Consider the following 21,668-nt stretch of genomic DNA (forward strand, 5'->3'; position numbering starts at 1 on the left):
CTCTGTATTCTCTTTCTATGGTACTGCAAGAGCCTGACACCACGAGCAGAAAAAACTTGCTGGCTGCTGCACACATGTCCCAAATACCACATTTCTGGAAGTTTTCAGCTGCTCGCCACAGCCTTCTCCCTCCCCACAAAGTATTTCTGGTGTTTGCTTGTCTTTTCCCCCCAGACTATTACCAGGGCACAGCATGAAAGGGAGGCAAGGGACGGGGCAAAGGCTGCCCTGTGCCTTGGCAGAAAGGGCCCTTTTAAAGGTCCCCGAACTGAAAGAAGTCGAGCCGCTGTTGTTGTGGCTTCAGCAACAAAGCCCAAATTGTTTTTACGGAACACTCAGCAAAAAACGATACTATTTGTGCCGCTGCCTCCCCCCAGCAGCCCCGCCAGCTCACGTTCCTCCCACACGCAGCTCTCCCAGCAAAGCCTGTGTGATGCAGGACACGATTTCAGCATGAAGGGGTACAAAGCCAGGCTGCCCTGGTCCCACCATCGTATTTACGGGCTTCACCTCGGCGTCACACCAGAGCCCACGCAGCGTGCGGAGGGGAGGAGGAGCAGCCCCGGTGCAGATACCCCTGCTACAACATTACTAGAGCATCCTCTAGGTACAGATCGTCCATAGGTACGTCATGTATGGCAGGGTATGTGTGTGCAAAGAGCAGACAGCCAGACAAACCGACCCGGAGCAAAGCCCCCGCATCCCTGGGTACCCTCAGCATCCCCAGCTCCTGCCATTCCCCACACCGACTCCATCTTCCACGCTCAGCGCTTCATCTTTCAGGGGACTGCAAATCGATTTGCAGACATTACTGGAAGAATTTAAACTCCTGTTTCTAGGGGGAGGGTGGCAGGTATTTCTAAAGGAAAATCTCCGGGCAGGTGGCTCCTTTGCACCCAGCCATAATCGATAGCGTTTGGATACAAGTCCTTCGTTTGTCAACTACATTTTAAGAGCGCAATCTCAGCACCCTGAAGCCCAATCCTCCCTCAGCATTCCCTCCAGCACATAGCTCTCTCCTGGACATCTGAGCTTTATCACATTTAATCAAAGACTCTAAAACATCTATGCTCTTACATGCACTTACAGCCTTTCTTAGATCAGACATAGTCTGAGGGTCATAATTACATCAACTTTTTAATAGGCACTGAAAGGTGGTTTGCAAAGGTGCTGGGGAGAAATCCACAGCAGCAGAGGCAGATAAAACAGCAATAAAGGGGCATTCGCAGGAAAGGAGAGCACTTCTACCCACAGAAATCACTTACAAAGTTCCTCAGACTCACACGGACCCTGAAGACTGATTTTTTTTTTTTTTTTTTTTTTTTGCTACCAGTCTCATCTGTCCCCTCCTCCACCACTGCCCTAGATTCCTGGCAGAGTTAGATTCCCTACAAGGCTGAGCGCAGATATCTTAAAGCATTATTCTGTACAAATAAACAGCAGAGCACGTGCAGAGTAGAACTGCAGGAGAGCAGGAGAAGAACGGGCTCCTACCATTTGATAACGCCATCACCGAGACCCCCAAACCCAGGTTTCACCTGTCCTGACGCTTTAAAACTCAGAGAGGAGGCTTGCAAGTGGAAGGCTGCTTCAGCAAGCGTAATCCCCAAGAAAAGAGGCTAAAGCCCACGGGGATGACTTCAGCATGGCCAAAGGGAAATTTAAGATCAGGCTATAAAGATGTTTGGACTCTCTATGGGCGCAGCGAAGCAGGAGATGCGCTACGAGCCAAGGAGCCTAACGCAAGACAAGGGCTCCTCAGATCACGTGAGATGACAAACCAGTATTATCCTTCACCCCCAAAACCTGTCCCGTTGGGCTGTTTTGCAGTGAGCTTATCACCGATGAGGCTGCTCAAGACAAAACCCAGCGGTTCGTGAGCAGGAGGGGAAAGCTGGATTCAGCGGAGGCGAGTTGGGGGCTGCCTACCCAGAAAGGAAACCCAACCACAGGGAGCTCCCTCAGAGCCCAGCCAGCTCCCAAACACTGCAGGAAAACCAGAATATTTCTTTCCTAAGCAGGCAATTAGCATAAAACACATAGGCAGTAATCCAAATTTCAACTGCATAAGCAATACCAGGCAAGGCTGGGCTACAGGAGGTAAGCGCAGAGTTTCCAGCTTTCGGGAGGCAAGGACAGGCAGCGTGGGCAGCTGCCGAAGCCACGGCTCCCCAGTCAGTAGCTGCCCCTGCCATCCCAAGGACCAGTTCAGTGCACAGTGGGTTCAGCACAGACCCAGCCTGTGGTGCAGACATCCCGAGCATTAAGACGTCTTCAATAATTTATTCAAGTGAGCAAGTAACTGGAGGGTTTTTTGTTGTTGTTTGGGGGTTTTTGTTTGTTTCTTTGGGGTTTTTTACTGCAGCTTTCCAGCAATTATCTGGCACTGCGCCTACCCAGACCTTTCGCCTGGAAGAGACAGAAACCGCCTCAAGACCTAAAGTTGCAGTACTACCTGCCCAAGAACTTCTTGGCAGCTGTAGCTCTACCAGAGCAGTGACCCCATGTTGTTCCACCCTTCTGACTCCGCAAAGCTATGAGCATCCTTTTCAGATGAAGTTAGGTGGGGAAAATAAAGCCATTATAAGCTTACAAGGGGCTTATACTACAGACCTTGGGAGGAAGGAGAGCAGACAGGAGGAACTGAGAAGCTCCTAAAGCAGGTCCTTTGTCCTCAGTTTTCTGTGGGTGGGCTGGGACAGGGTTCCTGACCTCCCCTGGGAAGCACTCAGAGCCACTGGCAGCACGTAACCCACAGTAGGGTAGAGAATCTCAAGAACTTCTTTTTGTGCTTTTCTCTGATAAAAAGCTAGAGCTAACATTGTATGAGCCCAAGGCTTTTTGTTTGAAGGTTCGTTTGAGACTGCCTAAATGTAAACTTCATGGAAATTTCAAGAATTAAGATATTTCTGCTTTTGCTTGAGAAATAGTAACTAAAGAACGTTGCATGCAGCATCAACTCAGCTATATGGAGGATTTCCACAAAGAGGGGTTTTTGCATCCTTTTTGAGAAAAGTAGTCACGTTGAAGGGGGGGAAAATAATCACCCCCCACTACTCTGCCAAATTTGTTTAATTTGTTCTGTATTTTCCCTTATGAAGCTCGTACCACGGTGAACGAAATGCCTGTGAGGCTGGAATACCAAACTACTAGCACAAACCATGAAATTGGTCTTAAAAGTTGATTGACATTCTCTCTGCTTCTCCTCCCTGTCAGAACAATGAAAAAAAGAAAAGCACTACTGCCAACACCAAAGCATTCAAGTGTCCAAAAAAACACCAACCAAACAAAAGAGTTATTAAACCAAACCTCCCCGTTTGAAAACCCAGCTAGGAGAGAAGACAAGACAACATTGTCAGCGACGCTCTTTGTCCCTGTGCCAGTGACATGGAGACGTCTCTCTTCTGACTCAGTGAAAAGGAATCACCAGAGTACAAGAGATTATGTTCGCAAGCGTAAAGCAGTTCAAGGAATCTCAACTTCAACACTTGCAATCTATTTAAGACGTTTTTCTTTCGCAGTTTCTCTGCCTGAGGAAGCACGCAGCACAAGCAACTCTATCCCTGAGTGTTTAAAAGCTATTTTTTAGATTAGCTAGTTTATAAACACCACAGAAGAGCACAGAAAGAGGTTTTTTTTCCCTTTCATTACATGCATCCTTGCTGTTATTTTTATAACTTATTTCCTAGCACCTCTTCTTCTTTCAATGCTCAGCCAGCTGCTAAGAAAGCGTTATTGAATGCCACAGCAAAAACCTAAATAAATTGCTTCTTCATTGCCTGCTTCTCATCTTGTGAGCACCTTCAGCAACTTAAGAGTAGAATCATAGAATGGTAAGGGTTGGAAGGGACCTTAAAGATCATCTGGTTCCAACCCCCCTGCCATGAGCAGGGACATCTTCCCCCAGCCCAGGGTGCTCAGAGCTCCATCCAACCTGGCCTTGAGCACTGCCAGGGAGGGGGCAGCCACAGCTTCTCTGGGCAGCCTGTGCCAGTGTTTCACCACCCTCACGGTGGAGAATTTCTTCCTCATATCTCATCTAGCTCTGCCCTCTGTTAGTTTGGAGTCATTCCCCCTTGTCCTATCACCACACACCATTGTGAAAAGCCCCTCTCCATCCTTCCTGTAGCCCCTTCAGGTACTGGCAGCTGCTCTAAGGTCACCAAAGTAAAGAGGCAAAAGAAGAACTACAAAGATGCTCCTCTTGGAATTTGTTTTTTGAACTCGCAATGTTCTGTGTCCTGCCAGCTCCAGCTCAAGTCTCCCCTTACCTCCATCCTCAAACTTCCAACCCAAGCCCAGCACACTTTCTACAGGAACTGGCAGTTGGCAGCAATGTATGGGTCCCGTTAGAGTTATGCACTATGATCATGTTATTATACGCATCCAGTGTATTCCATAGGAGCTGTTCAAATCCTTGCATCAGGAGCTGAACATGCTGCAGTTAAGGGCATGTCCTAAAGTTGCACGGAGCTTTAATGCCCACTCGAGGCATTGCAGAACTTTATGCTTAAGCCTGTATGAACAGACCACGCTGAGATTTAAATCTGAAATTTAAACCACACACTGACCAATATTTCTTTCTGACTGGTTTAAGTCCGGCGAACTTTAAAGCAGCTGAAGGCATGGTCACCACAGCAGCATCATCAGACACCAGTAGTAACTGATATGGCAGCCCTACCTGAAATAAAGCTTCTGCTCTTGGCTCCTCTGAGCCAAACCCAAGCCTAACAGGGAGACACTCAACATCGCTGTGGGCAGGAGCTTCCATTTATGCTGCCTGCGAGCACACAGGTACCCCAAGCTATACTCTGAGCAACTTGGATTGTCGCTACTTCAGTTAAACAGCTCGTGTTCATGCTCCTCTGTGTGGCACGGGTGATGGTGGCAGAAAACTTGTTAACAATCTGAACCAAGAAGCATTTACCAGTCCCAGAGACTTTGAGAATCTTATTTTCCCAGGTTCAGCCACTGGACACAGCCTGGTCAGACCCTCCATCCCAGTGCTCCCACCCCCAGCGTGCCAGCATAGAGGCATGGTCAGGTCAAAGAGCCCATCTGCACCAGCTGTGATCAGATCCTGCCTTCCAACAGCAACAACCCACCATGGTCCTCTTGGTTCCTGGCTTTTTTTCCTTTTTTATTTTGACACTAAGCAATACTAATCCAAAAAAATATTAAGCCAATAATCATAAGCACTCGGAAGTTATGGCAAAGCTGTAACCGCCGATTATTTTCATTCCAAGAAGCTGTTTATGAGATCGCAAGCCCACCTTACAAGACGATACTTAAATACTTTGAAATAGTTTCAAAAAAGTTAATAGAAAAACCCAACAAGGGCCCACTTTCTCAACTCGTGAGTCAGTACCATTGCAGCGATAGCACATACAGCCATGCTAGCTAAACCGACGGCAATTTGCCCCAGAATTGCCAGCGCTTTGCCTTCAGCTCAAACCCTCACCTAACTTCTCCCATGGCTTAACATTAATCTGGATGCACATCTTCCAGAGAGCAAAGGCCATTTTCCTGCACTCACAGTGCGCTGCCCAGGTGCAGACAAAACATAATACACGGGAGAGCAGAGGAAGGTTTGGTTCTCCAGCTATTTCACTTCCTCAGAGGTGCTATTTAACTGCGCCCGGAGAGGTCTGGCTGGGGCGCAGCGATAGCCCTGCCAGACAGGCTGACCAGCCTGCTGCAGCCAGTGTCCCCAACTGCCGGGTGACACCGAGCTCTACCTCGGGACTGTATCACTTCTCAACTGCAAACAGCCATTTTGATAACTCAGGCAGCAGCTGCTCCACCACACGTGAAACCATTGTTTAAAACCAGGGGGGAAAAAAAAAAAAACAAACTGAAACACAAGGGAGGTCAGGCACGTGGGAAGCACCTAATGAGCTCCGATTTGGCCAGGGCACCTCAAGGATTTCACCTTCAGGGTCTGCCACCTAATTACACAGGAGAGAGGCTCCCCCATCGCACTAAAACCCAGAAGCGTACCTCCCTTGCACCCTAACATGTCACCAGTTTATCTCCCCCTTCTCCTTCCCGAGGAATCTGAGTCTCTTTCCCAGCTGAAATGTGCTCTACCACTGCCCACTTTGGGAATTTAGACTTTGGCATCATTAGTGGCAGGAGCCTCAAGCATTTATAATATGAATATATTCTCTATTTAAAACAACAGAACACAGAAGGTGAGTGGTGGTTTTTTCCCTGCTCCTATGAAGCCAAAACCCCCACCGCCTTATTCTCCTGCTTTTCTCTCACACTGCTCCCTAATTCCCTCCCATCCATCTTCACACTGCGTTAAGGATAAATCACGTCCCACAATTCATGAGCAGCTTCAATTACCAAATCATTAGAAATCACAAGCTCACCTGAGGGGCGGATGCAGTTCTTTAAGCTTTTATAATTTCATACGTGGCAAAGAAAAATGTCTTTGCAATGAGGGAATAAAAATTAGGCATTTATCAGCATAAACTGTTCAAATGAACAGGGCAGATACAAGTACAGACTTCAGGTTTAGAAAAGAGCATCGCACCCAATAGAGCTTTTTTGAATTGCACGTGAAGATTTAGAAACACCCACCAAAAAGCCCTTATTAAACAGAGAACGTATTAGAAAAAAATAAATCCTATAAACTCAATTCAGGGGCCATATTAAGGCCTGAGGTTTGTTGCTGCTTAAGTGTCAGGTGTGTCACTTGTAGTGCTTGTAAAATTTAGGCAGCAAGAGTATCAAAATGAAGTACAGCCAGCAAACTCTGGTTAACACAGATCTCTCAACCCTTAACTCCAACCCCTCGGTCAAGCCCATGTGTTTCAGGGGAGAACATCCTAGAAACTGATAGAGGCCATTAATCCAATTAATGCTCTGCGATGTCTTCCTAATTAGTAGCTGAATTGTGGAAATGGCTGAATATTGCACAAAACCCGTAAATAAAGGTATTGTCTAGCTACCCATGAATGCATTTTTTATTTGCTCCACAGAGTGTGCAGAAACCAAACAGAACAATTGCAACACTCAAATAATACACTGAGCTGACGCTAGACAAAAGCCATGGCTTGACACGAGCTGCAGCGCGCTCCCACACCTGGCTGGAGGCGAACGCCACCTTCCACAGCGCTAACGCCCTTGGTTCTGAAAGTTCTAGGAAACTCATTCGGATAATTGCTTTAATGATAGATATTAAACTGACCGTGATATCTGACCACCTCAGCAGATGCCGATGTAGGAATCTGAATAACTGTAGCACAGCAGCTTACTGTGAGTAAGAATCTACAGACACAATACTATGGTTACAAGCAACTGTAGCAGAGATATCGTAGCAGCAAATTCAAATACATTTCTAAAGCCCAAGAGTAAAAAAAAGTTAAGAAACAAAGCCAACCCCCGAAAGAACTCTTGAAAGCAAATTCAGCTGGCAAGAGAGAAGAGGAAAATGTGACTCTTACCACATCAGAGAAAATGTGAAGAAAATTCAAGGCAAGACTCTCCCTGCCAGAGTCCAGACATAGGTCATTAGGGGTTTTTCTCCCTACCCAAGTCCAGACATAAGTCATTAGGGGTTTTGTCTTTCCCCCCTTGAGAAGAATTTACCACATTAAAAGAAAGGTAATGTATTTTAAGTACTCGCTGTCTTGGGTCCACCCCTTTCTTTCATGGAACAGCACACTGTCACTGCAAGATCCGCCCGTTACAACGGGCGGACATTGGATTTTGTCCCCCACAACTATACAGGGTATTTCACTGTACGAGTTGGATCTTTAGAAGTTCTCTGCAAAGGCTGTAGATGTTCATTGAGATGGGCACAGCTAACAAACCAGAACCAGTTCGTTTCAAGAGATCGCTTGAAAGCCATCAGCTGAGTACTCTTGATTACTGGTGATCCGGGCAAATTTGAACCTGTGATTCAGAGGTGAAGAGCTCTCTATCCTATTACCGGTCATAAAGACCATCTGGTCCCCCACTCCATGATTGGAAAAAAAAAAAATTAATCCAAGTCTGAGGAGTGCTTTGGGGGGGGGGGGGGGGGGGGGGGGAGGGGCAGGGGAAGTAACAATGATTCTGTGAAATAAGTCAGCTGGGGAAAGACCCCAAAACACTCCATCCATTTTAGCTTCGAAACAACCTTTTCCTCTCCGGGGCTGAAAACAGCAGCCGACCGTGGGGATGTTTCAGCGGCTGCCCCAGCCCGGGCTGGATTCCCTTCACCCCTCCGCCCGCGCTTGGACAAAGGGCCGCTATTGTCCCCGGCTGGAGAGGCTCCCCGTCCCCACGCAGCGACACCAACCCCCCCCATCACTCAGCAGACCCTCCCCGGCAGAGATACCCCCCTCCACATCATATACCCCCCCCAGCAGCCCCACGCGTGCCGCGTGGACCCCCGCGGAGGCGGCGCGCCCGCCCCTACCTGAGCTGTCCATGGTGCTGAAGCCCTCGGCCCGCTGCTGCTGCTGCCGCGCCGGGCTCCGGCCGCTCGCCCCCGCCGCCGCCCCGCCGGCCCCGGGCTTGCCCCCGCCGTCAGCGCCGCTGTCCACCAGCTGTAACGATTCATAGCCGTCACCACCCGGCTTTTTCCGGTAGCTCCCCAGCAGGCTCATGGGCGCGGAACCTCCTCGGAAACCGCGGGGAGGGAGGGAGGGAGGGGGAAGCCGAGAGCTCCGGCCGCCCCGAGGGGAGGGGAAGGGCGGGACGGGACGGGGCCAGCGCCTCGCCCCCCCCCCCCCGGTTTCCCTCCCCCTTTCCCTCCCTCCCCGTTGCCGGTGCCGCCCCCTCCCGCCCCTCCGGGGCCCGGAAGCAATCGCAGAGGCCGCAGCTTCAGCGGCCGGCCCGGCTGGGTGCGGGGTCCCCGGTTGAAGCATCTTCCCGTTAATTAGGTGACGGGGGGCTGGAAATGCGGCCGCAGGCAGAACAAGGCACACACCCCCCCACCCCCACCCCCCGAACGTCAGCTGCTGCAAGCGATTAGTTAGCAAAAAATTGCTGGATCTACCCCATTTTCACCTCCGGGGCTGTTATTCACGCATTTCGGCAAGCGCATCCCTCTCCCAAAAGAACCTCTCCAGCTGGGAGGGTCGGGGTGCGCAGCTGGCGCAAAGAGGTTCTCAAAACAGCCATCCGGCATCAAGGTCTTTTTCTCTCATGCCGGCAAACAGCGCGGTGTGTTCCTTGGGAACGGGCCAAGGTCACCGAGTTAGGGGCTGGCAGAGCCAACTCTGCAGTCTAGAGGAGGAGGGAGGGTTCTGCACCGAGCCTCCGGAAACCGAAAGAGCATCCCTGGTTCGGCGTAACACGGCATCTGTAACCGGAGGGCTCCCGAGCCGCAGCGTCCCCAGCCTGGGCGACCGCCAGCCGAAAAGCGGTGGCACCCAGCTGAAGAAGCCCTACCGCCTCTCGCTAAGCCGTTTCTGCTGTTGGGTCTCGCCAATCTATTTTTAGCTGTTCGCACATAAACAGACTTCAGACCAACACGAAGCGTGTCCTTGGACAACTGATGGGCAGTACCTCGCTCGACACATTGCGCAGCCACAGCTAGTAGATCATAATTTCATTGTACGTGGAGCAGAGGAATGAGGGATGCTCCAGAGGAAATGACCGCTATTAAACCCTTCTAAACAGATTTCTTTTTAAAATAAGGAAAAACAAAGGCAGAAAGATGCCATAGCTTCCAGGCACACGCATGCCTTATATCTCTTACAAAAGGGATGGAAAGTACCCTGCTTAGAAAAATAGTGTGGGTTTGCTTCTACAGCAATAACATCAGCGAGCACTTCCGCAGCGATAACCAGAACTTGAAATATTACCGACACAGGGCTTAAACTTCCCTGCTTAACACTGCAGGGCAGCAGGCATCTGGCACGGCCGTACCTTCTCCTGTGCCACGGTTTATAAACTCCTGCGATTTTATATGACAGGGCAGACAAGGTACATCTGTGACCCAGAATTTTCTCAGAAAAAGCCAAGCAGATTTACAAGCAGCAAACTAAAATGAACTAACCTGATGTAAACAGTTCACAGTTAGCAGCGGTAACAGCTTGAACTCAAGTTCAGAATCGTGTATTTTCTACCCCCTCGTTACCGGGCTCTTCATACATTGGTCCATACGGAGCAACGCGCAGATTGCGATGCTCACCACAGGAATGGGTCCCCCTCCCTCTCAGCCCCAGTATGCAGCAACTTAAAGAGAAAATAGAAGATAAAAGCGTGGGTATTTTTACTAGGGATCACGTCTGTTAGTCTCTCAGCCAGTCTGGGATACAATTCCTGTGCTCTAGGATAAAAATGGGAAATCTGGGGGGGGGGGTGTCAACATGGATTTTCATTTATTTTGCTTGCTCAGCTAACGGCCTGAACACAAAAAAAACCCAGGCTCTTGGGTGAAGGGGGCACATTAAGGCCGTGTAACTTTTCCATGAGTACTCAAGCATGCTCGCACTGGAGGCAAGCGCTGTTAGAGGGAAGGAGCTGGGGAACCTGGCACAACACAACACAACACCAACCTGTGCCCCATCTTTAACTGTCACCTGCCTGCCCTGCTGCCTTTATCCACCAACTCAAGAAGCTCAGCTTAGATAACTCTGTATCCTAAACCCAGAAGTCATCTCTCACCGGTGAGTAGCAAGGGCCTGTCCACGTTAGGCAGCAGAAGGAAAGCCCTACTGAAAAAGTTCTCTTGAGAGACGGGCACGAGCAAAAGCAGAGGTTCTCTCTGGCAGGAATTATAGCTCACCCTCCTCCAAGTACCGGCGCAGGTCCGGAAACTGTACTTCCCCAGCCACAGTCTCACTGCTGCTGCCCAGTGGAGCCTCACAGCATGCCTTGGGCTCAACATTTCGTAGAATCATGGAACCGCTTAGGTTGAAAAGACCTTTAAGATCATCCAGTCCAACCATAAATGTAACACCGGCAAGTCCACCACTAGACCATGTCCTTAAGTGCCACATCTACATCTATTGAAAAGTAAATACCTCCAGGGACAGCGACCCAACCACTTCCCTGGGCAGCCTGTTCAAATGCTTGACAGCCCTCTCGGTGAAGAAATTTTTCCCCAACATCCAAACTAAACCTCCCCTAGCGCAACTTGAGGCCATTTCTTCTTGTCCTACCACTTGTTACCTGGGAAAAGAGACTGAACCCCCTCGCTGCAACCTCCTTTCAGGTAGGTGTAGGGTTCCTATCCAGTGTTGATGCTGCTGTTGTGTCTGCAGCAGACAGACTACCGTCGTACTTGTAAAGAAAAAAAAAATTGCTCTTCTTTGCTGAAAGCATTATTAATTAATTTCTTTCTAAATTTGTCCCAGAGTTTGGGGAGTGATAGCTTGCTTTCCCTCCACGGAGTCCCAAAGGGGAATCGCCACCATAGCCCGAAGCTCCAGCCTGGAGAAAGAGGGTTCTGCAAAGCATCAGGGCAGGCAGGGAGCAGGGACGGCGCAGCCTCCCGGGGGGATTTCAGGGCAGGGGAAGGAGGAGGAAAGAGACTTCAAAATCCCATCCTTGCTTGTAATTACCATTGCTACAAACACAAAGGGATGGGATTAGGGAAGCATGCTGTGTGGGATTCCGCTGAAGCTGCACTTCTCCATGCATTTTCCAGCCTCATGGGAAGTTCAGCTGAAAAGAACATATTAAGCAATATTTGCCTTGCCCCCGATTCTCCCTTTAAGTTGGGCTAATGAAGGGCCACATGATTTCTCTCTTTTGGAGGTCTGCAGTGTAAAGAATGCTATATACAAAACCCAAAATCAAATAACATGTTAAATTGCACATGACTTTCAGAAATTAAAGAAGAAGGATCTAGGGAAACAGCTACTTGGAAACATTCCTCAACATCCTTGCAGATTTATTGAGCAGTGGCTAAGGATACCACAGAACAATATAGATGTTTGTATTCTGTTTGAATGTCGAGGCTGGCAGGTGCCATTAAGGCTCTGGGAGGTGTTAATGACATGCTAACGAGGACTTTATGTTGCTCCAGACTCCAGAGATACAAACTCTTTCCCCATTACTGACCTTGGAAAAGTCGATTGATTTGCCAACCTCGAACTCTCTGTCTGCTTTTCTCTGTCTGGGTTGCAGCCTCTCCTGGGTAAAGTCTCTTTTCGTAGCTGTAATCAAGCACCGACTGTACTGAGGTGCAATTTCATTTTTTCCACCTCCCCTCCAGCTAGATGAACAGTTAAGGTGAAATATTATACTCCCAATTCTTCCTGAACACATTCAAATCAGGCAGTGTTGTGCAAATTACAAATATAGCTTGAAAATTAATTTAATATCTGGAGCAACACCTTTAGAACACTGTGAACAATGAACTCTCCCTGCACGAAGTGTTCCTACAAGAAATCCGAACTCAGGTGTGCGTACGTAGGTAAGTAGATGGGAAGTACCAGCTATGCTGTACGATATGGCCGGCTACCGCTGCCTGGAGAAGATGCATGGGTTATGAAGAAAAATAACACTTGCTCAGTCAGCTTTGATATTCCTCCAGCAGATTTCATATTTCCATTTTCATACTGCTGCACAGGGCAGCTCCTTCTGTCTGCAGACCAAGCTACAATAATTTCTTTCCTCTTGCTGTCTCCTCATGCTTGCATGCACCTTGCTCCTCACAATAGGAGACTGGACCATCAAAACTTCCTCTAGAGAATTAACATTTTTGCCTTTTCCCTCTTCCAAGCACTCAGATCCTAATCAAATAACCTTAATTCACAGACTCCTGAATTTAACCTATCTTCAACATTTCTCTAACAAGTACTTTAGAAAATGGGCTTTCAAAACCACAAACCAGCACAAGCTCTTTAACTCTGCTTACGTTCCTTGAAATCTTGGAGGGAGCACCCATGGCATTCAGCCACGGTTACCCTGTAGAGAACCCTAGAGCAACCCAGTATCCTACCACACCACTCACTGCCTCGCTAACAAGGATTTGAGCTGCACTATGAGCCATCCTGCCAGCAGAAAGAGGCTTGAACATCTACTAAATTGAAGCAGTTTGATAAACCTTTGATGGTCTGCATAAGTAACAACGACCACCTTTTTGTGTTGGTTTTAGTGCCCAGACCTACAGCACAGCCTTTGCTGTACATGTTAGGTAGCAAAGTAGCATGTGACATTTTGGCACTTCATCTAGTCAGTCCTCAGAAATTTGGTGTAGCACAGACATCTTTCCTGCCCTGAAAACTCATTGGGTGTAGAACTGACAGCTGTGCCTATCTCAGTATCACATTTACCCCCAGAAGCCCCATGTCCCAGCAAAAACACAGGCCAAACCTGATCACCAACCCTTGCCGAGCTGAGCCATGGGGTCACAACCCTGCTACCAGCAGCTCAGCCCCACCAGACAGGGAAGAACATCTTCCACAGGGGTCAGCTTTGACCCTAGTGCCTACAGCACCCTTCCAACAGAAAAGCAAGAACATCACCACATTTTTCCTCCTCGACACACGCCATCACAATCTTACTCTGGCAAGTATGCATTCCCTCTGCTCTTAGGGGAAAGGTCTGTCCTACTACCCACCTCTCCAAGGAACACTGACACCAGCACCTCCATCCCCAGGATGCTCCAGGCCCTCACAGCTGCCAGAACTCTAACTAAGAGCCACTTATTTAACCCTGGTTAAGCAAACCTGATTGAATTGATTACGGCCAGCAAATTCCTGGTCTGGGCTAGGACCACCCCAGTTACCGTCAGCGCAGATGAACTGTAAGAAATAACACCACTGCGTTGCGGGTCATTACTTCCACAGATAAAGAATATCTTCCTTCTTCTATTTTATTTTTGGCCTGGTGTGTTCAAACATAATCCAAATGTCTTAAAAAGTTAAGCCATATAGCATCATTTGGGTTAGCTTCAAGAAAGTGTTACCTCCTGATTGCATCTGCTGCTCTCCATTCAACTCACCTGGTTCTTGTCACCTTAGGGTACTGTGTTTCCCTCCTGAGGAAGGCTTAGTGCAGTGAGGAACAAATGCAAAGCCATGGTGAGAGCCACCTCAGAACTGAGTCGTAGGCTTTTTGTTGGTTTGGGGTTTTTTTTTTTAAAAAAAAGGCACCAATTCAGAAATCACAGCAGCTACGTGAGGTCACCGGGAGACTATGTGATATCACCCTTTTTGCTTTACTTCTTGTCCTAAGAAAACCAGAACCAAAATACCTCCTCCTGTCTTCTCCTCCTGTCTTCCCATCAAAATAGCAATTGTCAAATCAGTCTCAACCTTTACAAGAGGCAATGAATAAACTTTTACATATACAACCAAAGCATTTCTCTTAAAACTCATCTCTGAGGCCAGCTTAGAAAAAACAGTGTCTTCAGGTTTAGCAGCCTCACCCGGTTGAAGATCTCCCTGCTTACCGTAGGGGGGGTTTGGCTAGATGGCCTCTAAAGGTCCCTTCCAACCCACACCATTCTGTGACGATTCTGTGATTCTAAACAATCTGCAGTGCTGTGTCCAGTTCTGGGCTCCCCACTTCAAGAAAGATGAGGAGCTACTGGAGAGAGTCCAGCGGAGGGCTACGAGGATGAGGAGGGGACTGGAGCATCTCTCCTATAAGAAGAGGCTGAGGGAACTGGGCTTGTTCAGCCTGGAGAAGAGAAGGCTGAGAGGGGACCTTAGAAATGCCTCTAAATATCTGCAGGGTGGGGGTCAGGAGGACGGGGCCAGACTCTTTCCAGTGGTGCCCAGCAACAGGACAAGGGGCAACGGGCACAAACTGGAGCATGGGAAGTTCCAGCTGAACATGAGGAAGAACTTCTTCCCTCTGAGGGTGACGGAGCCCTGGCCCAGGCTGCCCAGGAAGGCTGTGGAGTCTCCTTCTCTGGAGATATTCCAGACCCGCCTGGACGCGGTGCTGTGCAGCCTGCTCTGGGTGACCCTGCTTGGGCAGGGGGTTGGACTGGGTGACCCACAGAGGTCCCTTCCAACCCCTGACATTCTGTGATTCTGTGAATAATTTTCTCTAAAAATAGCCAGACCCTCAGCCTGAGCCCACCTTGACCTTCGGTGGAGTCCTACCCCAAGTATTAGCCAGACCCTCCCTCCCTCTAGCAGGAGCCTTCCCATCACTCTTGTGTTTTATCTACAGGCACCAGCCTCCCCTCTTGCAGGCTCTGAATGCACTGAGGTGATCGGGAAGGATGTGTGAGGGTTTCTTTCCAGACAGTTCATTGTCGTAGCAGTGGTGATAGCGGACAAAATAAAACTCCAGGAGCCAACCTGTCGTGATTCCTCCTCCCGTAGAAGCAGCTCCTCACATTTTCCTGTTCAGGTGAGACGTGGGTCAAGCACAAATGCCTTCAGGACGTGTGTGAGCTGTACAGCAAGGGTCACACTTCTCGCCCTCCCATCTAGAGGCTCCATTCCTCACTTGGGCAGCGCCATGGGCTGGCCAGGAGCATCGATTCCCGCGCACTGCTCTGGCAGCGGGCACGTGAGAGCAAAACGGGTACAGGCCCTCGGTACAGAGCCAGAAATATGAATTCAAACCAGTATCCGGACTTATGCTGAGGATAAATCAGTGGTGTTTGGCCTGGGGCCAAGGGTGGCCATGTGGTTCCTCTCTCTGTACGTGGGAATGGCCGTGCCAGCGTTCGGTGGAGAAATCAGGAGCGGTTACGCGGGGCGGTGTAGCATAGATTACTGGTGTGGGATGCAGCACGCCACAGGCAAGTAGGGCTGGTTTGGGGGGGGATCCAGGTGGAGGGGTTGGGGTCAAATGACCTAATCCTTTGTTAACCCCCCTCCCCGATATTCAGGGACTTCCAAACTGGCTGTTCCTGCCTTGTTCATCTCTAACGAAAAGCAAACGTGGTCCTGAAAAAGTTCGCATTGTTTCTAAGTGTTAGACTCAGTGAAAGCTTTGCTTTCCTTCACCAGAGGAAGCCTCGAGCTCTGCTGTAGTGAAACTTCACTGCAGTACTCAGTGCCTCGTGGACAGCTGGAACTTCAGCAGCTGAAGCTCCAGTGAATGTGTTCTTCAGTGGGTGGACACTGAAAAACATATTCACGAGCATTTGTCAAGCAACAACTGTAATTTCATTTTAGAGGTTTCATGGTCCTTATGCAAGCATCTGTAGAAGGAAACCCTTGTTGGCGGGGTCACTGATGGCAGAGAAAGCATCGCAACCACTCCCACAAAAGTGTTCCTTCTAGTGATAGTACCAAAACTTGAGTATAATTATCCTGAGAGCATCTGTGGAGTTTGAGTGGGGCTGTTTGACCGTGCGCTGTCAGGAACCTCGGCACGGCTGCGCTGGCCTTGCCCACCTGCCAAATCGATTGGGGCACACCGGTGAGCCTGCACGCCCGCTCATCACTATTTTGTTTTCCGATGACTCAGGATGTGCCTAGTGTTTGATGCTCTTATTATCTTCTCTCCCGTCCTTTCCTCTCCGTGACAGCACACACCATGAAGTGTGTTGCTGTGTCTGCATATTTTTTACTTCTTGCCTTTTAGTCTTGTTGAAGTGCTGTCAGGGATGATACACAGCTTACTCACTTCAGCCCAAGACTTTGTTTCGGAGTATTCAAGGCTTTGACTGGCTCCTCAGCAACACTGAGCCGTCGAGCTGCTTGCCAAAGGCTGCTGTAGATGCTAAAAATGTACATGCTTCACAAAGGGAGTGGAGAAATACAGGCTTGTTCAGCCTGGAGAAGAGAAGGCTGAGAGGGGACCTGATTGCAGCCTTTCAGTAGTTAAAGGGAGCCTATAGGAAAGATGGGGACAATCTTTTTAGCAGAGACAACAGTGACAGGACGAGGGGTAATGGTTTTAAACTAAAACAGGGTAGGTTTAGGCTGGATATAAGGAAGAAATTCTTTACAATGAGGGTGGTGAAACACTGGAACGGGTTGTCCAGAGAGGTAGTGGAGGCCCCATCTCTGGAAACATTCAAGACCAGGTTGGACAGGGCTCTGAGCAACCTGATCTAGTTAGTGGTGTCCCTGCTCGCTGCGGGGGGGTTGGACTAGATGACCTCTAGAGGTCCCTTCCGACCCAAAACTTTCTATGATTCTATGATTCTATGAAATGTGTGGGAAAAAACCCAGTCTATAAGGGGCCGTTAGGCAGGAGCGTATCACTGTTTGCTGAGGAAGTCCCCAGCCTGCAAACTGTTGGAAAATTGGAGGCTGTACAGCCGCTCATACAATTCCTCAGGCCAAAATCAGATATTCAGGTAAAAATCAGATATTTTGCTGCCTAACTACTGTTCATTCATCATTTCCCATTCACTGTGAGGTGAGTGCCTAAATACCAGGAAAAATCTGGGCATAGCCCTCCTAAAGCCTGTCTGCAAGCCTGCAAAATAAATATGTATATGTGTAATCCCTGTTAGAATGTAAGGCACGAGTTCAGAATCCCACAGACATTTCCATTAACAGCAAGCAAAGTTCTACATTCATTAACCAAGGCAGAGGTGGACAACCCATCATTGGTACCTTGGAAGAATCTCAGCTGTATTTTAAACCTGGCTGCTCGCAACTTGCAACGAGTTGCAAAGACGAATTACTCAGCGCTTGCACTTGTAATGCATAGCTGCAGCTTGCGTTAGCACTTGCATTTAGAACAAGATAATGCCCAGATCTTTGCTTTTTCAAACACATAGCAGAAGCCCGAAGGGTAATTTTGAGTTTCTTTTCAGCAGGTTATTGTTTGCATTGGAAAATGGCTGGTGGTAAAAACAAGGGTCAAAAATACCCAAGCAAGTGAGTCATCACGGGGTGGCTTCAGCTGCCGCTGCTGCGCTCAGAGTCGGACTCCAGCAGCAAACAATATCATGAAAATAGTCAGGTCGTTGCTCTCAGGTAGCTCTGACCAAGGACCCCTCAATGCAACGAGTCTTTCCATGAAAACAGAAGGGAAATCACAGCTGGCGCTGCCAGCCCGTGCCGATGGCAGTTGCCCCCCTCGCCCATTCCCATCGCTACTCCATTTTAGGATGTATGGTCGGGAGAATGGGCCAGGGGACAAATACCCTCACTATGAGCTTCAGAGTGGTGGTATCCCTTGGATAGATATGTGAGGTCCAGCTGATGAAGGGTAGGAAGGTACGGGTGAGTCTGAGCACGGAAGGTTTGCCAGAAACCCAACGTATCCCCATTAAAGTGGTTCTACCTTCTTACAGATTTTGGTAGCGTATTTTTTATGTCATACTAATAGGAAAAATGGTATTATTACAGCTTTGTTGTTCTGGCTGCTGTCTAAAACATTAAAAAATGTTATCTGTCTCGGCTCACAGTATCTACCCACTTGGGGATCCTGCATATCGCACCCAACTGACGCCATTTGGGTTCAGAGATTGATGTCTGCTCATCATTTCCAAAGTGATGTTCAAGCAGATTCTACAAGGCTGCATGTGCTCTCACCCAGGGTGCTGTTGTCAGTCCGCAGGGCACTCTGCAGTTTTGGAAGAGTAGCTTGGACGCGATTCCAGGGGAGAGACACCCAATTGCATTGGCGTGGGAATAGCTTGCAGCGGGTCATCATGACTTCAGATGCAGGCTATAAATTCAGTGGTGCAGGAGCCAGAAGCCTGGTCCTCAGCGACATTACAGCCCCTTCAAGGAAGGTGGGGAGCAGGACTGGGTCTGAATGCCCTCAGCCTACTCCTGGTGACCCGTTTACACCACGCAAGGTAACAAACCCCGCTTTGCTATTCCTACAGCGCCGATGGAATCAGCCTCTTGTGGATCCCACAGCTTGGTCGCTTGTCTGGGAATGCGTTGCTGGGATGCCTTCAAGACACATCCCAGGCAACAGAAAAGCTCCTGGAACACCCGGGTGAAGAGTGCTTGACTCAGCAGAAAGGACTCAGAGCAATCTTCCTCTCCCGGCGATGCCTCCTGCGCTGCTGTGAGAGCTCAGTGAGGGCTGCTCGGCGCGGGGGGATGCTCTCCCTGCGGCTGCAAACCTCCCCGAGCGAGGGGAGGTGATGGAGCTGGGGGAAACTCACGGCTCCACCCCGATCCAGCTCGGGTTTTCAGTTCCATTTAGGGCAGGAAAGAATTTATCAGCACATACGTTAACTCAGAAAGTAATATTGCAGGGGCTCGTCTGTACCACGTGGCTTTGAAATAATTACGCCGTGTGGCTCCCAGGCTGGGAGTTTTGCGTGGATGTGTTTCAGCTTAAATACCTTAAAAAAAAAAATCTGTTGGGGTGGAAAATGAATGCCAGGAGTAAATGTGTGCAGAGGCAGAGAGCCTGCCTGCATCCTTCCCTGCGGTGCCTCGACAAGTGCCCCCGCGCCGGGGCAGAGACCCGAGCCCAGACCTCGTACCGAGGAGAAACCACGGCTTGCTGCAAAGCAAATTGCTCTTTCTGTAAAGCTTTCCACGAAAACTATTACTTGCAAAAGGAATTCAAGTGCTTGGGTCATTGTTTATTCCCTTCAAAACATGGTCTGGGGAAGGGAATAAACTTCACAAGTTTCCTGCACGGCAAAAACCCCATTTCAGAGGATTTGGAGAAAATCCTGGCCCTCGCCTCAGTCTCCCTGCATGATTTTGTTCTGCACACCCATTTTCTCCATCCCTCTGCTTCCCAGCTGTGATGCAGGGATGTAAACGGTACCTTTTACCTTCCGTATTATTCCTGATTACTGAAAACATGAACTTATTCAGAAGAAAGATTTCTATATATTGTTTACAGTGCCTATCAAAGCGGGGCCTCATACACTACTGTCATGTAAACTACTGTAGAGGTCATAAAATATTATTTATAATTTAGTATAAATAATACAAAGTAATATTTGCAGAGAGGTTCCCACGGCTGCTTTACCAACCCCCGAAAAAGCACCTGTAATCGAATTTTTGTGGCGGATGGGAATTACAGTATGTGGGTCCGGTACGTCACAGCTGGGATCCCCAGACCATGTTCCCTACAGCCGGAGTTTTCTTCTCCAGACCCGAGCGCTGCGGGACGCCACGCACCCACTAAAGACCAGACCCCGCGTGCAGCTCCGCAGCGGTCTCGGACACCTCCGCGTCTCCGGAGCATCCTGGGAGAGGAGCAGCCCCCCGCTTGGGTCCGGCTGTTCGTTATCGATGCTCGGGTTATATCCTTGGCTGCATCCCTCCCGCCCCGGTGATGCTAATTCCCTTTGCAAGGCGAATTTCAGGCACCCAAGCAGGTAAAACTCAACGCCGTGGTGTCGGCGCCGAGCCCCGATAGCCCAATTTCGATCCCAAATCCCAGACGGCGAATCTGGGTGCCCAACTCTCCACCACTACGGTCCAGCCATTCCCTTTCCCACGCAGCCTGCCACCATATTTTCGCAGCGAGGCGAGCTGGATTTTAGCAAATCCTGCCCCTCCCAAAAAAAAAAATCCAGCTTTGAGGACGGGCAGCAAGCGGCACGGTGGGTGCAGCGGGAGGCCCCGGGATTAATCCGCGAGGCGGATTAGTCGGGTCAGCAATTAAACGTTGGCGCTTACGCTGCCGGCGGCGCGCGCAGGGCAAAACCCGGCGCTCAAGGACGAAGCGCGGTTCCTCCTTAAAGGCTGCGGCCGCTCCGAAATGCTGCATCTATCGGCTGGGAGCCTTTCTGGGACCATAAACAAGGCGGCTGTGTCACGGCCGGCTAAATATAGCGCAGCCCGGGTTGCCTCCATGCTGCCTGTGCCATCTGAATTACTCGGCGCGCTGATTTTATTTTATTTTTCCTTTTTTTTTTTTTTTTTTTCTCAGGGAAGGCTATGACTAAGAGAAATCCACAGTTGAAGGGATATCAGCAGATGGAGGCCCTAGTCCAAATGCAGAAGGAGAATAAAGTCTCGAGTTTGCAGACCTGGGGGCCTGTCCAAAATATTCCTCGCCCTCCTCCTCCTCCTCCTCCTCTTCCCTCTCCTCCTCCGCTTCTCCTTGGCAGTATCCAAAATAAGACTGTGGTAGCGACAGCCAGAAAAACATTAAATATTTCCTGGTTTACAGTCACGGCGATGCTGGGGGGGGGTGAACACCTACCTGAAATGGCCCCCTCGTCCCTGCTGTCCCCTCCCGGAGCTCCCCGGCTTGGGGCTGCCTCTGCCAGACCGAAGCAAAGGCAGCGACGTGTGCATTTAGCTATATATTTTTTCCCCTTTGCTGGCCCGAGGTAGGGTTTTTAAAGGGAACGCAGTGTTCATCTCAGCATAATAAAAACAGGGAGGGGGGGGGGTTGAAGGTCGGCTTCGCAGTGGGTGCGCTGCAGAAGGCTGGATGTCAGCATCTCACAGCAGCGTTTCCGCGGTCGCAGATGCACCCGACCACCCTCCCCGCGGGAAGCACGGCGATGCTCAGATCCCAGCCCCAAACACGACCCAAAGCCTGAAAATCGCTTCACTTCCCTGCACAGAAGGTAACGCGGCTGCCGCAGCCCTAAAATACGCCGGCCGCCCGCGTCGGGGTGCGAGGCGAAGCGCTCGCGCTCCGCGTGGAGGTACCCAGGCAGCCGGCGCGGGAGGCGGCTCGAGGTTGTCCAACGCCGGCTGCCCAGGTTACGCATCGCCGAATTCCAGCGCCTTATCTCGCCCTGGGAGAGCGGGATGTGCTGCCCTGCCAGGAGCAGCAGCTTCCAGCCCTCCAACCGCTTACGTAACGAGGCTTTACAGCAGGATTTTTAGCTTTATCCCGAGCCGCAGGATCCCAGCCGTGCCTTCCCACTGATTACTCAGCATGAATTTGCCATAAAA

General features: G+C 49.7%; 1 protein-coding gene across 3 annotated transcripts in view; it reads right to left on the bottom strand.

The window, feature by feature from the left end:
- DNAJC6 (DnaJ heat shock protein family (Hsp40) member C6) overlaps positions 1 to 21,668 on the bottom strand; it is a 53,238-nt gene that overhangs the window by 31,291 nt on the left and 279 nt on the right. The window contains exon 2 of one of the 3 annotated variants that reach the window (XM_075424291.1): positions 8,414 to 8,543. The exons of 1 other annotated variant lie outside the window; for it this stretch is intronic. In XM_075424291.1, coding sequence (XP_075280406.1) covers positions 8,414 to 8,426 — 13 coding nt within the window. In that variant the 5' untranslated portion in view covers positions 8,427 to 8,543. Of the gene's footprint in view, positions 1 to 8,413; positions 8,604 to 21,668 lie in introns of those variants that run through there. One more of the 3 variants, XM_075424288.1, reaches the window with a different exon arrangement.

The sequence above is a fragment of the Opisthocomus hoazin genome, chromosome 6 (genome assembly GCF_030867145.1).
Source record: "Opisthocomus hoazin isolate bOpiHoa1 chromosome 6, bOpiHoa1.hap1, whole genome shotgun sequence".
Classification (NCBI taxonomy): domain Eukaryota; kingdom Metazoa; phylum Chordata; class Aves; order Opisthocomiformes; family Opisthocomidae; genus Opisthocomus; species Opisthocomus hoazin.